The sequence below is a fragment of the Plutella xylostella genome, chromosome 16 (genome assembly GCF_932276165.1).
Source record: "Plutella xylostella chromosome 16, ilPluXylo3.1, whole genome shotgun sequence".
NCBI classification, from domain to species: domain Eukaryota; kingdom Metazoa; phylum Arthropoda; class Insecta; order Lepidoptera; family Plutellidae; genus Plutella; species Plutella xylostella.
In genome coordinates, this window is record NC_063996.1 from 6349573 (window position 1) to 6365741 (window position 16169).

General features: G+C 41.9%; 2 protein-coding genes across 3 annotated transcripts; one reads left to right on the forward strand and one right to left on the reverse strand.

Moving 5' to 3' along the window:
* Positions 1-777: 777 nt before the first annotated feature.
* On the reverse strand, positions 778-2498 carry LOC105386199 (solute carrier family 35 member G1). Its single transcript, XM_011556707.3, has 2 exons — positions 2332-2498; positions 778-2244 (listed from the first exon to the last, which is right to left on the reverse strand). The coding sequence occupies exon 2, from the start codon at positions 2229-2231 to the stop codon at positions 1191-1193; it is 1041 nt and encodes a 346-aa protein (XP_011555009.1). The 5' UTR covers positions 2232-2244; positions 2332-2498; the 3' UTR covers positions 778-1190.
* Positions 2499-3142: 644 nt separating this feature from the next.
* Positions 3143-15973, forward strand: LOC105386200 (polymerase delta-interacting protein 2). 2 transcript variants are annotated; one of them, XM_038118665.2, is made up of 7 exons: positions 3143-3325; positions 3400-3676; positions 4258-4302; positions 7177-7354; positions 9840-10003; positions 14904-15109; positions 15506-15973. In XM_038118665.2, exons 1-7 carry the CDS (start codon positions 3234-3236, stop codon positions 15621-15623), a joined length of 1080 nt encoding a protein of 359 aa, XP_037974593.1. In that variant the 5' UTR covers positions 3143-3233; the 3' UTR covers positions 15624-15973. The 2 variants fall into 2 exon arrangements, with proteins under 2 accessions (XP_037974593.1, XP_037974594.1); XM_038118666.2 differs by lacking the exon at positions 4258-4302.
* Positions 15974-16169: the final 196 nt, after the last annotated feature.

Consider the following 16169-nt stretch of genomic DNA (forward strand, 5'->3'; position numbering starts at 1 on the left):
CTAAGACTAGAAGTAAAATATCACAATCCACTTACATTATGTTTTATACATAAAAATAGGTAGTTATTAGACTGAAATATGCTTAGGTACTACACTAAGGCCCTGTTTCACAATGGCTGGATAATGGCTACCTGTCGGATAAAATACATGCTGTCACTCTCTGTAATTATGTTTGTGACAGGATGTATTTTATCCTGCAGGTAGCCCTTACCCAGACATTGTGAAACAGGCCCTAAATAAAAAAGGGTGTCATAGTATTCTACTCCATAATGAGTAAGTAGTCTGTACTTTGCCAAACAAAAAAGGTACTTATACCATGCTTTTACAGGCCTAGGCTAGGCTAAAAGTTAAGGTAAGTATATTAAACTAAAAAGACTAGAAACCTACACCTAAAAAGCAAAAATCTAGATCATATTCATGTGACTGGCAAAAGTAATAATAAAAATAATATTAGCGTACCTACTAGATATTTGATACAGCTATCGTGGTACCTATATTTGTTTATTTAAATTTGTAATGAATACTCTTGCATGTGCTGATAGTTTAAACAAAGCAAGAAGAACAATGCTTTACGAAATAAATTATTTTTAATAATTAAATACCTACATGTAAAGCTTTGACTGGTTTACATTATAAATGAAGACCATTATAGATATATGCATATTTTACAATGTTTTATGATATGAATAGGTAACAGCTATTCTTACTTAATCATTACAATGATATGATAAAATTTTAAGCTTTATAACTAAGAGAAATACATTGAAAGTATACATACATAATATCATTAAAAAAAATACATTAAAATTGTGTACACACTAAGCCTAACTGACTAGACAACATTAAATTCAAAAGTATGAGTAAATAACATGAATTATTTAGAACTATATTAGTAACTTAACAACAGTAAGAAGGAACACAATATAGGCAAGTGATAAGAGGCAAATATGCACAACTCAAATTGGACTTAATTAACAGTCTTTTAGGGTGTAAGATGTCTTAAACATAGGTATCATTACCTAAACTATCAACAATTTCTACATGATTATTAGAAAATGGAGGGCTAATCTAGTGGAACCTATCATATATCATTGAGATTTATTGCACTTGATGAAGTTCATATAACAAAACTATTTGGTATGCTGACTAGAAGATTTAATACATATCTTGAAAATAGTATTTAAAATAAATTATTGTGCAAGTGCTCCCAGTTTTCTACGCAGTTGAGAATCAGCAGGTAATGCTACTGCCCACTTCCTTAGACCAACTAACATTACGGAGCTCAGCACTAGAATAGCTCCAAAAACTGAGTATTTACTTGGCAATTCGCTGAAAAACATAACTTGCCATAGAAAAGCAAAAACTATGTCAGCTGACCGAGCAATGGCTACTGGGCCAGCTTGCTCCATCTGAAGAGACATTGTCAGGAGGATTTGTCCCAAGTAGCTGAATAGAGCCAGACAAACCACCAGGATCCTCTCAGTGCCGCAGTTCGGCATGCAGAGAGCACCAAAAATCAATGAGTACAAGAATGTTTGCAAAATTGCAAAAGCACCAAAATTGGTCATGATCACAGAGAAATGCAACCCTTTGAGCACTCTGAGCAGCACATACGCATTTGCGCCAAAAATGGTTGAAACAAATGCTGCTATTGCACCCTTCAAACTATTATAATCTTGGCTATTTTCCGCAGGGGCCGTTTCACCAAACAGAAACGGTGGGTGTGTTATAAGTACCACACCTATTAGAGTGAGTATTATAGAAATAGTGTTCCATATACCACACGGCTCCTTCAGAAACACTCTTGCAAAGAAAGCAACAAAAACTGGCACCGAGAACACAATGACCGAGGCATCTGCCAGCGGCATGTTCCTGAAGGCATAGAAACTTAACATTAAGCCTACTGTGCCCACGATTGAGCGAAGGGCCAGCAGAACTCTTTTTCCGGCAGGAAACACTGGCTGCTCCGTGTACACCACTATTGGTACTGTAGGTAGAAGTACTCCTATGAACCTGAACATGGCCAGCTGCATGGGGTCGATGTTCACCAAGCTCTTGACGATGACGGAGCACAGCGAGAAAAACAGTGAAGACAGCGTAGCCAGTATCAGCCCTAGGTACGGACATCGCTTCAGCAGTGGCCTTTTGTTCTCCAGCAGGTTAGGAATCGTCTCATCGCCGCTACCGGCCGACATATCCACCAGGTGCTGGAGCTCCAAGTGTTCAGGCATAGCTGCAGATTTACTGAAACGTACCAGTGCAAAGTCAAGAATTATTATGTTTGTTGCCAAAAAATAAAGTATCGGAATAATTCATAAATGTATGTTTTACCTGTATCCAGAACAGGATAACGATTAAGGGCACTTGGGTTAATGTTTTAACTTCATAATACTAATTTCACTATCTCAAAATCTTCTATTAAACTAAGATTTTTCGGAAAATTAAACAAGAAATAAAAATATCAATAGTTTTTGCTGTTTTTGATTCACAGAGTACTTTTGTTTTGATATGACATTTGACTTGCTTCTTGTCAATAAAATTGACGTTAGCAGAAGCACAAAGAACAAAAGGTTAAGGCGCTGACACACTAGCGGACGCGACTTAAGCCGCGTACACACCGGGCCAACGAACGTTTTTCGTTGGCCTTCGTTTCTGCAATCTGCCCTGTATTATGTTTGTTAATATCCATCGTTGGGATAACCGTTGGCGTTCGTTGGGCGTTCGTTGGCCCGGTGTGTACGCGGCTTTACGGACGCGGCTGTCACCTGTGCGACTGATAGTGTGCACGGTCTTTTGTGACAGTTCGTGCCAGATCGCTCTCGGACGTCTGAAAGCTGAACGACAAAGCCGTCCGAGAGCGATCTGGCACGAACTGTCCCAAAAGACCCTGCACACTATCAGTCGCGGCTGTCAGCCGCGTCCGTAAACTGCGTACAGACCGGCCCAACGAACGCCCAACGATGGATATTTATCATACATAATACAGGGCAGATTGCAGAAACGAAGGTCAACGAAACCCGTTCATTGGCGTTCGTTTGGCCGGTCTGTACGCAGCTTAAGCCGCGTCCGCTAGTGTGTCGGCTCCTTTATGGATAAATTTGGTTCTGTGATATTGGTATCGTTTTGCCTCTGTCTAGCTGTTACTGCACTGTCAGTGTCAGTGTCAATGTCAACCAAACCAACCAAACAGTAAAAAACAAAAATCTCACAAAAAAATAACAAAATAAAATGGTATGATGGAGCTATTGCTTAGATTTGTGCCAACAAATACGCTCAGAGTAACCACATCTAGGATATTACTAAACCATGTAGCCAATTACACCAGGTAACTATACATTTTTCACATTTACCTAATAATTTTTCTTATTACGTACATAACCTCGAATTTTCCATTTGCAGATTAGCCGAAGTGGGTAAATTAGAGCAGCCAAAGACATCAGGGAAGTACGACACTGGGCAGTTGATCCTGCACAAGGTTTTTGGTTACCGAGGTGTGATTCTGTTTCCGTGGCTGGCCCGTGTGTACGACCGTGATGCAGCGAACAGGAAGGAGAGCCAGGCGCCCGCGGACGCGGAGGCCTCGGGGGACTCCCTGTCCAACGTAGGCAAGGAGGTGAAGGGCCGCACCCACACCTTCTACCAGGTCCTCATAGATACAAGAGATGCTCCATACATAGTAAGTATTCTTAACTTTATTTTTTGTAAAGTGTAGAGCATAGATCCATGTCAATGTCACTCAGCTGTTGTTTGATTGGTTGTCTGTTTAGCTTCCATTTAAGGTTGTTATTGCTGGTTTTCTTGCCTTGAATGTTGATATTGAATGGACACAGGATTGCTTACCTTCATGCATTAAAGAAAACAAAGTTAAGGTTATATAGGTAGTGGAAAGTTAAATATACCAACAGAAATTTCCTTAAAATCATCCCTAATATAATCTCTCTCAAAATTTTTACAAACTACTAATATACTGTTTTACTGTTAATCCCTTGTTAGTTAGCTGGCTATGAAACACATTGATTCAACATTATATTCTAAAATATGTCTTGTTTATGATGAGAGAATTGGCTCTTATTAGGGATTTATTTTGCTTACTAATATCAGCCATATTATGTTATTAATTGACCTATTATATTATTATATTAGAATATCATTGACTAACATTTCAATTTCACTAGGAGTTTGTATACTAAGATGTGCTAATGGTTTTTTTGATAATTTGTTACTACATACAAGTACTAAAGGTATTGTTTATTTTCGGCTGTGCAAACAAACTACGACATGAGACCCGAATGGAAAAAGAAGGTATAATGTAACTACTAAAGATTAATAATTGTTGTCATGTGATTATAATATTCATCAACATAATTTAACAAAATGTTTGCTTCAACTTGATAAAAAAGTTCTTATCTTTGTTTGGTTTTTGAATGCACTCAGGTAAACAAAAATAATACAATAACACAACTCTTTATCTTTCAAGATTTGTAGGTATTCAATACCCACCAATACACTTTGCACAAGTAAATAAATATTTTACTTTTTGGGCCCAGGTTAATTTGAATTTTAGCAAATTTTTTTTTCTTCTTTTATGTACAGAATAATTTGGTGTGTATTTTATGCTTATTTAATTTACTCTAGTTGTGTTTCATAATATCATAAACCTCATTGATAAATAAAATCTCAGATCAACTACAAATAGATTCGCAATCTCCGTGTGCACTATTCTCTTTCTCACTCAAACCATAGATGTTGCCGACAAAAAAATAAAACCTAAATATGGGGAAATTTAACTTATCATAATAACAAAAACAAAACTTGAGTATATCGTCGGTTGATAGGAAAAAGACACTAAAGGCTAATTTTTCAATAGCCAGACAAAAGTTTTGCTGGGAAATAATTTTGATGCTGTTGCGTCTCAATGTTTCTCAATGTTTGTATTACCCAGATAACATTTATCTGAATATTGAAAAATCAGCCTTAGTGAGTTTTTCCTGTCAACCGACGATATAAGAAAAAAAACTTTACTCATACTTATTTGATTTCAATATAATTATTTAATATACACAAACTGAGTGGATTGTATAATTCATTGTCTTCGTCCAATCGAAACAATCCTCTTCAAAATGTGCCGAACACAATTTTTGTATGTTTCCTTGGTTCCCAATTTGTGCGACCGGTAATGTCTATCCATTTTCTTGATATTTTTTTTTCTGTCGGAAACCTATGAAAGAGATAAATGGATGAGCATGAGCATTATAATCGTGGGCCAAATATGTGATGGGGTTTTTTTTAAAGGAAACACGTATTTCGTATCAATACAATAAACTTTATATTATACAGAAGAAAAAAAAAGAAACGAACGTTTCCTCACAATGAGAGGCACCTCATTTGAAAGAGGAGAATGACTTCTACAAAATACAATCTTCACAAAAACCGAATTCGTGCGCCCCATTTGTAAACCCAACCCGAGTCCGTTACAATTTCTAGTATTTTCTTTGCATACTATAATATTTGTGGGTAAAATAAATTTTCAATAACTTGCAACCCCATGTGATTTGTTATGATATGGTACCTCGTAATTTTTACTTAAAACTGATACTAAAAGACCTTACAGTATTAAAATTAGTATCGTTTTATATTAAAATCGAGCCAATAGATAGTACTATGATGAATGTAAGCTTGTTAAACTTGATAGTATCTACTTACATGTGAAAATATATCTCATCCATCATTCCATCGTGTTTTCGTTCAATATGCTCTGTACAACCGAACAAAATCCACCCACCCATGTCACACACTCATTAAGTGATGATAATAGTCTAATAAACTTAATAAACACCCACAAATCACTAGCAAATCAAAAATAAATAGCATTTAGAAAATTTTGTTGTAACTGTCAGCCTTTGTTTGGCACAGATTTTTCATTTGTTTCATTGTTTGGCACAGAGAACTGACGTAAACAGGCGCCACAGCAAAAAGGACAAAAAATATTTACAGCTTAACGTTTCTTTCTTACGCTTAATGTAGCTAAGCGTCTCTTTTTCGCAATGTCAGAACTGTCACGATTATACCCCTGTGAATAAAATAAATCTGCTAACCATAATGTTAATAATCCATTGAGGTTACCTTTTATAACTTTACTAAATTCATTATTTTTATTTTCTGTACCCTCCATTCTGTATTTTTTTAAAGTTTTGAGTAAGAGAGTATGGCAAGATGCAGCAGAACACACAGGTATCTAAAACATGGCTTAACCAACATAGGGCTACATGTACATAGTCTACTAAAAAGTTAAACTACAAGCACATCAGCTTTGATCGTCATCAGCCAACACTTGTTAAATGCTGGATAAATCCTCAAAAAGAGGACACACACCTTCTTCTTCTTCTTCCTTGCCTTATCCTTATTTAGGGTCGGCTTTGGTGGTCATGTCACGCCATTTAACCCTATCCTCTGTCATATCCTCATTCACTCCACACTCTCTCATATTTTCTTTCACGCAATCAAGCCACGTCTTTCTTGGTCTTCCTCTCTTGCGCCTTCCTTCGGGTCTCATTTCCAACACTTTCTTTGTCACATAATCATCTTCTCTTCTCATGACATGCCCAAAAAGAGGACACACACCATTGCCTAAGAACCCTTCAATACTCAGTCAGCCTGGAGGTTGACTCCTACTTGGCGAAATAACACCTAATATTTCGGAGAACTGCTGCTACTGCACTAACCACGCATCCATTTTCGTGCATTAAACATACCATCGCCGGACAGTAACTCTTCGAAACTTGGATGACTTCTCATCTCTGAACATTTTATTAAAACATTTAATTTTAATATGATCAAAATATTTAAGATTTTAGCAGATAATATTTCGATGCACTTATAAATCACAATCGCACCTACTTCAACAATGCAAACGGCGTCATTAAGCTAATCTTTTCCGTTTAGGAGTAATCTGGTGCTAATGTCACTGGACACCATTGTTTTCTTTGATCGTGAGTGTAGTTAATGAACATAAAAATTTCTGTATGTACAGTAAACAGTTACAGTGTGTCAGCGCCACCAACAGCGTCGTTCGTTCTTGACGCATTTTATCAGCACCTCTCATCCAAACCTAATGAATTCTCAGTGATCAACCCCGCAATCTCCACAACCATCTCCACGCGGTAAATCTTGTTCCAGCGAGCACAAACAGAAGCAGTAACCTTCCTCGGCAACCAGGAGTCGAGCCGGAGCCTCTACGCGATCCCCGGGCTGGACTACGTGGCGCACGACGACATCATCCCGTACGCGTCGGCGGAGCGCGCGCCGCTGCAGCACGAGCTGTTCGACAAGTTCCTCATGCACAACCCCGACAAAGGTACCTACGTGGATTGTACCGATTTATAACTGTAACCTATGGAGTTAAAGTCTCTACGCGATTCCGGGGCACACGACGGTTATTAGTTCCTTATAAACCCTGATAAAAGTACAAGTAAATTCTAGCGATTTAAAACTTAAACCTAGGGATATAAAGTATCTGCGCGATCCTGGTGCTGGAATACGTGGCGCACGTCGGTTATAAGTACCTCATGCACAACCCTTACAAAATTAGGTAGATTCTACTAATTTAAAACTGTAACCTATGGACCTATATAAAGTAGACGGATTACACGGGTTTATACTGTAACCTATGGACCTTTAGTCGCACAACGGTATATATATATTAGGGGTGTTAGGGCGCTCCGTAACCGTAACCGAAACTATCGGATATCCGATATAAAAAATCATCCGTAACCGTAACCGAATCCGAAATGAAAGTTTCGGATAGTATCGGATAGGGGCGGAGCCTAATTGAGACACGTTATGACAAGTTCTTTTGATCGGCCGGCCGCTGCCAGTGTCGACACTGCCGACACACAAGCTGCGCGCATTGTTTGTTTTTTTTTTCTTTGACAAAGTGTTGGTTGTGTTACGGAATCGATTGAATTTGTATAAAATGCGTCCTAAGTCGAGTGCAGTTTGGTCGTTTTTTAATGAAATTAGTATTTTACTTTTAAAATTCCTTAAAAATATAATATCCGTAACCGAAACTAACGGATAAATCCGAAATAATTTATTATCCGTATCCGTAACCGTATCCGGTATAATAATCATTCCTATATCCGTATCCAATCCGTAACCGAAATTTCATATCCATAACATCCCTAATATATATACAGGGTTATTGGTAAGTAGACCGGATCCTTTCAGGAGGTGATAGAAGAAGGCATTTCCAGTCGATTGAACCCTATAATGCATTATCCTAACTAAACTTAACCATTTCTAAGATATTTAATATTTAAGGTTTTTTTAATTTTTTGCCAAAATTTTATGCTTAAAACCGAAAATAAAAAAAACTAGGCACATTTCAATATTTTTTTTAGTTGTTTTGCATAAGTAACACCTTAATAAAGTAATTAAAATAATGAAATGTGCATTATTCGACTTAAATAAGACATAATACCTCAAAATAGTTAAACATTTTGAAAAAATATTCAAAAGGCAAAAACAAATGAATTAATTTAAAAAAGATTTTCATATGACATTTTTTTGTGCACTTCAGCTTAAAAACATGGTCAACTAATAAGCTTTCAGACAAGATAATTGAATACCAAATCGATTAAGGTATCACCAAGATATGGCCAAAACAACCAGAGAAAGCGGAGAAAACTCAGCAGGGGTTTCCATACTAAAGTCAACAGGACTGAAAACAATCACACTTTTTACCTTTAAATTGGGCCAATTTTGTTAGTTTTCCTGTTGAATTTTGTCCGTCTGTGCTGGTTGTTTTGGCCATATCTTGGTGATACCTTAATCGATTTGGTATTCAATTATCTTGTTTGAAAGCTTATTAGTTGACCATGTTTTTTAGCTAAAGTGCACAAAAAAATGTCATATGAAAATCTTTTTTAATTTAATTTATTAGTTTTTGCGTTTTGGATATTTTTTCAAAATGTTTAACTATTTTGAATTATTATGTCTAATTTAAGTCGAATAATGCACAATTGATTATTTTAATTACTTTATTAAGGTGTTACTTATGCAAAACAACCAAAAAAATTATTGAAATATGATTGTTTTATTTTTGGTTTTAAGCATAAAATTTTGGCAAAAAAAATAAAAAACCTTAAATATTAAATATCTTAGAAATGGTAAAGTTTAGGATAATGCATTATTGGGTTCAATCGACTGGAAATGCCTTCCTCTATCACCTCCTGAAAGGATCCGGTCTACTTACCAATAACCCTGTATATAAGTTTCTCATGCACAACCCTGACAAAAGTATAGGTGGATTCTACCGATTTCATTGATGCGATCTCGCAACACGCGCGACGATACGCTCTCTCTTATGGAACACCTGCGAGTTGGAGGGAGACGCAATTATGAAATCGCAGTTATGTATGCAAACCCTATACTGTAACCTATGGAGCTAAAGTCTCTCCTCTACGCGATCCCCGGGCTGGACTACGTGGCGCACGACGACATCATCCCGTACGCGTCGGCGGAGCGCGCGCCGCTGCAGCACGAGCTGTTCGACAAGTTCCTCATGCACAACCCCGACAAAGGTAGTAGTTAGAGATGAAAGGAATGGACGTTTTAAGTAGTCGTGGCCGTGTAAAGCTGCGTTCTCATTAGGCAAACTATTCGCGATAGAAAGGCTTCATTAGAAATATTTCTAATGTAGTCGCAAATATACTATACGTAACGTACATGAGGCATTAGCCCAACCAAAGGCATCCTGTTTACTAGATAACCAGCCGCTACCTTACCATTTATAAATACCTACTTCCACCACACCATCTAACAAAACCCTTCCTCCGCAGAACCCCCGTTCGTGGCCCAAGAGACCCTCCGCGCGTGGCAGAAGAAGAACCACCCGTGGCTGGAGCTGAGCGACGTGCACCGCGAGACCACGGAGGGCGTGCGCGTCACCGTCATCCCCTTCTACATGGGCAGCCGCGAGGCGCAGAACTCCGCTGTGTACTGGGTAAGGAGGCTGTTTTACATCGAACCACTGTGGATGAGAAAAGGGGACGAAGGACCGAAATTTGGACGAAAATAGGGACGATTGCAGGTTCATACGTGCTGATGTTCCGTAGCGCGGCGTAGAGCTACGTAGGTTGTAGGTCGCGGTGTCTTAATAGTGCGTGCTTCTATCAAGGATTGAGCGATTGGACAGTATCGAACTAGAACCCATTTCAGCACCGAGAAGCAACATTCATGCTTTTTATTACTTATTTTTTTATTTACTTTAAAACCTTTTTCTTGTAAATGTATGTGTTGTTTCTGTGTGTGTGAGAAATAAATAAATTAAAAAAAAAAAAAAAGAACTCGACCGACTCGAATCGTGGCGGACGCACTTCTACCAGTGGATGACGTTCAGTTGGTCTGTCTGTCAGCTGTTTGTCTATGTATGTACTCTCGAAGCTCCTAGACCCTGTGCCTATGGCCCCAGCATCCTGTATAAGAACCCCCCGTGGCTGGAGCTGAGCGACGTGCACCGCGAGACCACGGAGGGCGTGCGCGTCACCGTCATCCCCTTCTACATGGGCAGCCGCGAGGCGCAGAACTCCGCTGTGTACTGGGTAAGGAAGCTGTTTTACAACGAGAAAGTGGGAATGAAGGACCGAAATTTTGACGCAAATAAGGACGATTTTCCGGCTATTTCAAATCTTCGGTTTTCCACCCGTTTTTCTCCAGGTTGATGTGCAGAATAGTGTAGATGTTCCGTGACGTAGAGCTACGTAGTTTGTTGATCGCGTGGATTGATAGACGACCGCTGGATTGATAGATCGCGCGGTGGATTGATGGATCGCGCGGTGGATTTATAGATCGCGCGGTGGATTTATAGATCGCGCGGTGGATTGATCGATCGAGGCGGTGGATTGATAGATCGCGGCGGTGGTAAAAGTGGACGAGGGTCGGTCGGTCTTTCAGCTGTTTGTGTGTGTGTACCCTCGAAGCTCCTTGACCCTGTGCCTATGGCCCCAGCACACTGTAAGAAGCGCCCGTGGCTGGGGCTGAGCGACGTGCACCGCGAGACCACGGAGGGCGTGCGCGTCACCGTCATCCCCTTCTACATGGGCAGCCGCGAGGCGCAGAACTCCGCTGTGTACTGGGTAAGGAGGCTGTTTTACAACGAGAAGGAATGAAGGACCGAAATTTGGACGCAAAAAGGGTCGATTTTCCGGCTGTTTCAAATCTTCGGTTTTCGACCCGTTTTTCTCGAGGTTGATGTGCAGAATAGTGCAGATGTTCTGTGGCGTATAGAGCTACGTAGGTTGTAGATCGCGGTGGATTTATAGATCGCGCGGTGGATTGATAGATCGCGCGGTGGATTTAGAGATCGCGCGGTGGATTGATAGATCGCGCGGTGGATTGATAGATCGGATTTATAGAGCGCGCGGTGGATAGATAGATCGCGCGGTGGATTGATAGATCGCGGCGGTGGTAGAAGTGAACATATGTCGGTCGGTCTGTCTGACAGCTGTTTGTGTGTGTACCCACGAAACTCTATGACCCTGTGCCTATGGCCCCAGCACCCTGTATAAGAACCCCCCGTGGCTGGAGCTGAGCGACGTGCACCGCGAGACCAAGGAGGGCGTGCGCGTCACCGTCATCCCCTTCTACATGGGCAGCCGCGAGGCGCAGAACTCCGCCGTCTACTGGGTAAGGAAGCTATTTTACAACGAGCTATAGTGGACGAGAAAGGGATGAAGGGCCGAAATTTGGACGAAAAAAGGGTTGATCTCTTCGGTTTTTAACCCGTTCTTCTCAGGTTGTTGTGCAGATGTAACGTGGCGCGGCATAGAGCTACGGAGGTTGTAGGTCGCGGTGTCTTAATAGTGCGTGCTTCTATCACGGATTGAGCGATGGGACAGTATCGAACTCGACGGACCCGAATCGTGGGGGACGCACTTCTACCAGTGGATGACGTTCAGGCGGTCTGTCTATCAGCTGTTTGTCTATGTAGCCACGAAGCTCCTTGTCCCTGTGTCTATGGCCCCAGCACCCTGTATAAGAACCACCCGTGGCTGGAGCTGAGCGACGTGCACCGCGAGACCACGGAGGGCGTGCGCGTCACCGTCATCCCCTTCTACATGGGCAGCCGCGAGGCGCAGAACTCCTCTGTGTACTGGGTAAGGAGGCTGTTTTACAACGAGAAAGTGGGAATGTAGGACCGAAATTTGGACGCAAATAGGGACGATTGTCCTGCTGTTTCGCCTCTTCGGTTTTCCACCCGTTTTTCTCCAGGTTGATGTGCACAATAGTGCAGATGTTCCGTGGCGTAGAGCTACGTAGGTTGTAGGTCGCGGTGGATTGATAAGTCGCGGTGTATTTATAGATCGCGCGGTGAATTTATAGATCACGCGGTGGATTGATAGATCACGCGGTGGATTGATAGATCGCGCGGTGGATTGATAGATTGCGGCGGTGGATTGATAGATCGCGCGGTGGATTTATAGATCGAGCGGTGGATTTATAGATCGAGCGGTGGATTTATAGATCGCAGAAGCGGATTGATAGATCGCGGTGGTTGTAGAAGTGGATGAGGATCGGTCTGTCTGTCAGCTGTTTGTCTATGTAGCCACGTAGCTCCTAGACCCTGTGTCTATGCCCCAGCACCCTGTATAAGAACCCCCCGTGGCTGGAGCTGAGCGACGTGCACCGCGAGACCACGGAGGGCGTGCGCGTCACCGTCATCCCCTTCTACATGGGCAGCCGCGAGGCGCAGAACTCCGCTGTCTACTGGGTAAGGAATAGGGTTCTCTACGCACAGGCTGCTTAGCGCCTAGCGATTCACCAAGCGAGTAGCTCAGTAAAACCAACGTTCTAGAATCTTCGTGAACGGCCGCATTGCGCGCTTAGCGCCTAGTTAGTTGCTTAGCGTGTATCAATGCCGTAGCCGTAGCCTAAGAGTTACAACGAGCCACGGGAACGAGAAAGGGAAATGAAGGACCGAAATTTGGACGAAAATAGCGACGATTGGCCGGCTGGGCAAATGCAGTCTTCACCGCACCGGTATCGTGTATGGTTGTGTTTGCGGCTATGACTGTCGCACCTTCCGCGCGCGAGGGCTATTCTCGTTCTTGTAATAATGAGTGAAATAAATACTTATAAGAAAACCATCATTGACGAATTCTTAACATTTGTTCAGAATAAAATTGACATAATCGACGATGTGAGCCTTATACAAATATGTGCTACGAACTTCTCTGACGCCGAAATAGATACGGGTAAATCGGTACTATTTCAAGAAATTTCCGGTGCACGCTGTGTTAATAGAAAAGGTGAAGACAAGAAGAAAAAGAATATTAAAGATGTTATAGTACTCCTTAAAGCAACTGATCCTGACGTTCAGCCCACGTTTGTGGCGAAGAACCTTGACCGACTTCCTCCTGTGACCTTCGACCATGTCGACGTAACGCGACTACTGAAAGACCTGACTTTACTTAAGTCGGAAATGCTTGACTTAAAAACTAACTCTGTCTCAAAATCAGAGTTCATAACGCTTCAAGACGAACAAGACGAACAAATGCGTTTGACCTCTTCGATTTACCACTGGTTTCTCTCTAGGTTGGTGTGTTAATGTACCGTGGCGCGGCGTAGAGCTACGTAGGTTGGTAGGTTGTAGGCCGCGTGGATTGATAGATCGCGGCGGTGGATTGATAGATCGCGCGGTGGATTTATAGATCGCGGCGGTGGATTGATAGATCGAGACGGTTGTAGAAGTGGATGAGAGTCGGTCGGTATGTCTGTCAGCTGTTTGTCTATGTACCCTCGAAGCTCCTTGACCCTATGCCTATGGCTCCAGCACCCTGTGTAAGAACCATCCGTGGCTGGAGCTGAGCGACGTGCACCGCGAGACCACGGAGGGCGTGCGCGTCACCGTCATCCCCTTCTACATGGGCAGCCGCGAGGCGCAGAACTCCGCCGTCTACTGGGTAAGGAGGCTGTCAACGAGAAAGTGGGAATGGAGGACCGAAATTTGGACGAAAAAAGGAACGAACTTCCGGCTGTTTCACCTCTTCGGTTTTCGACCCGTTTTTCTCCAGGTTGATGTGCAGAATAGTGTAGATTTTCCGTGACGTAGAGCTACGTAGGTTTTAGTACGCAGTGGATTAATAGATCGCGGCGATGGATTGATAGATCGCGCGGTGGATTTATAGATCGCGCGGTGGATTGATAGATCGCGGAAGCGGATTGATAGATCGCGGCAGCAGATTCATAGATCGCGGTGGTTGTAGAAGTGGATGAGGGTCGGTCGGTCTGTCAGTCAGCTGTTTGTCTATGTACACACTAAGCTCCTAGACCCTGTGCCTATGGCCCCAGCACACTGTAAGAACCCCCCGTGGCTGGAGCTGAGCGACGTGCACCGCGAGACCACGGAGGGCGTGCGCGTCACCGTCATTCCCTTCTACATGGGCAGCCGCGAGGCGCAGAACTCCGCCGTCTACTGGGTAAGGAATAGAGAGTAGAATCGGTTGAATCCAGGGGATTTATCCGGAGAAAACCGGTTGATGCACGAAAGAAGCCACCCCGTATCACGTTGTCGCGCGCACCGTTGGTATTCAGCGATTGACGTTAATCTGACTGTCCAATCCTTTCACCATGTGACCATGGTGACAAACGCTAGTCTTACGTGTTTTTTTTGGAAGCGTTAAAAGAATCCGGATTAGTCTTGAGCGCATAGTGATTACGGTCCCATACTGTGCCAGACTCGAGCATGATAGGTTTATTGGTACTCAGATGAGATCGTTTATCAAAATGTAAACAGTTACCATTATCATGATTAGCCAAAACGGTCCAAAACCACTAACCCCACGCCATTAAACCATAAAAAAACTCGCACCTCTATTTTATGCCAATTTTTTTTTTCCTTACAGTGGCGCTACTGCATCCGCCTAGAGAACCTAGGCTCCCAAGCAGTGCAACTCCGCGAGCGACACTGGCGCATATTCTCCCTCTCAGGAACCCTGGAGACGGTCAGGGGTCGAGGGGTGGTGGGTCAGGAGCCGGTGTTGGCGCGACACTCGCCCGCCTTCCAGTACAGCAGCCATGTCAGCTTGCAGGCGCCTAGCGGCCATATGTGGTGAGTGTTGTGGTTAAAATGTGGTTGCGTTTTTTGTGTCGATTGTAATGTGTGCAGCTATTTGTTTTGTGACTTTTGTATGTAAGATACCGTTTACGGTAGTAAAACAATAGAGATTACATTTTTTTGCTATTGTCATGATTCGTATACAGCGTTTCATCAAATAAGACATCTGACACAAACAAAAACTACCCCTATTCGAATGTAATGAGGGTTTCGACAGATGTCTTATTTGGTGAAACGGTTTATAGGTAGAAAGATTTTACACAGATTGTAGAAATAATTATTGAGAATTTTCTTTAGAGAAGCCCTGAGCGTTTGCAGTGATCTAACGATATAGATAGAATGTATTTATAGCGTTAATAGTTGTAGAAAATAACAACATTATCTTTCCAGGGGAACATTCAGAATGGAGCGCGAAGACGGATACACATTCGACTGTCGGATCCCGCCATTTTCACTCGAAAGCAAACCGGATGAGGGCGCCCCGGTCGCGCCCACCGCCGCCGCGTGACCTGGCAACACTGACGAACCATAAACAATTTAAAAACATGACACGTTACGCGCCATTTGTCTATGGCCAGAAGTCAGAATAATCACTGAATTTTAGTGCTCACATTCTCATCTCCCGCTAGCGACGTTGTTTAGAAAATGTGATGATAGATATTGTTATTTTGTAATAGTCTGGTTCAAAAATTTATTTAAGAGCAAGAGTCCAAATGTTTGTTTTTATATTAGGAGATTACTTTAATTAGGTGCATCGTTTAATAGTTAACATTTGTGCCGACCCTGTAAGCCGAAATCCCATTAGTAATTTAATTACATTAGAAGATTTTTAATAAATTACAGTATTCTGTTAATGTATTCTCTTGGTTTTATTTCACAACATTAGCGTACGGTCAGGTGCAAAAAAACCTGACCCCCCTCTCCTAGTAACAATGTTTCTGAGGGGGGTCAGGTTTATCTGCCCCTTACTGTACATAGGACTAAATAAAACAATAGATTAAAACGAATCAATAGTTTTAATGCCTTTAGAATTCATTATTGGAAGTTATTGTTA

What these genes read in the sequence shown, in the direction of transcription:
- LOC105386199 (XM_011556707.3), bottom strand. Translation starts at nt 2,231, where the DNA reads ATGCCTGAACACTTGGAGCTCCAGCACCTGGTGGATATGTCGGCCGGT.
- LOC105386200 (XM_038118665.2), top strand. Translation starts at nt 3,234, where the DNA reads ATGATGGAGCTATTGCTTAGATTTGTGCCAACAAATACGCTCAGAGTA. An exon ending in CATGTAGCCAATTACACCAG is followed by an intron (nt 3,326 to 3,399) that starts GTAACTATACAT and finishes TTCCATTTGCAG; the next exon opens with ATTAGCCGAAGTGGGTAAAT. An exon ending in AGAACTCCGCTGTGTACTGG is followed by an intron (nt 10,004 to 14,903) that starts GTAAGGAGGCTG and finishes TTTTCCTTACAG; the next exon opens with TGGCGCTACTGCATCCGCCT.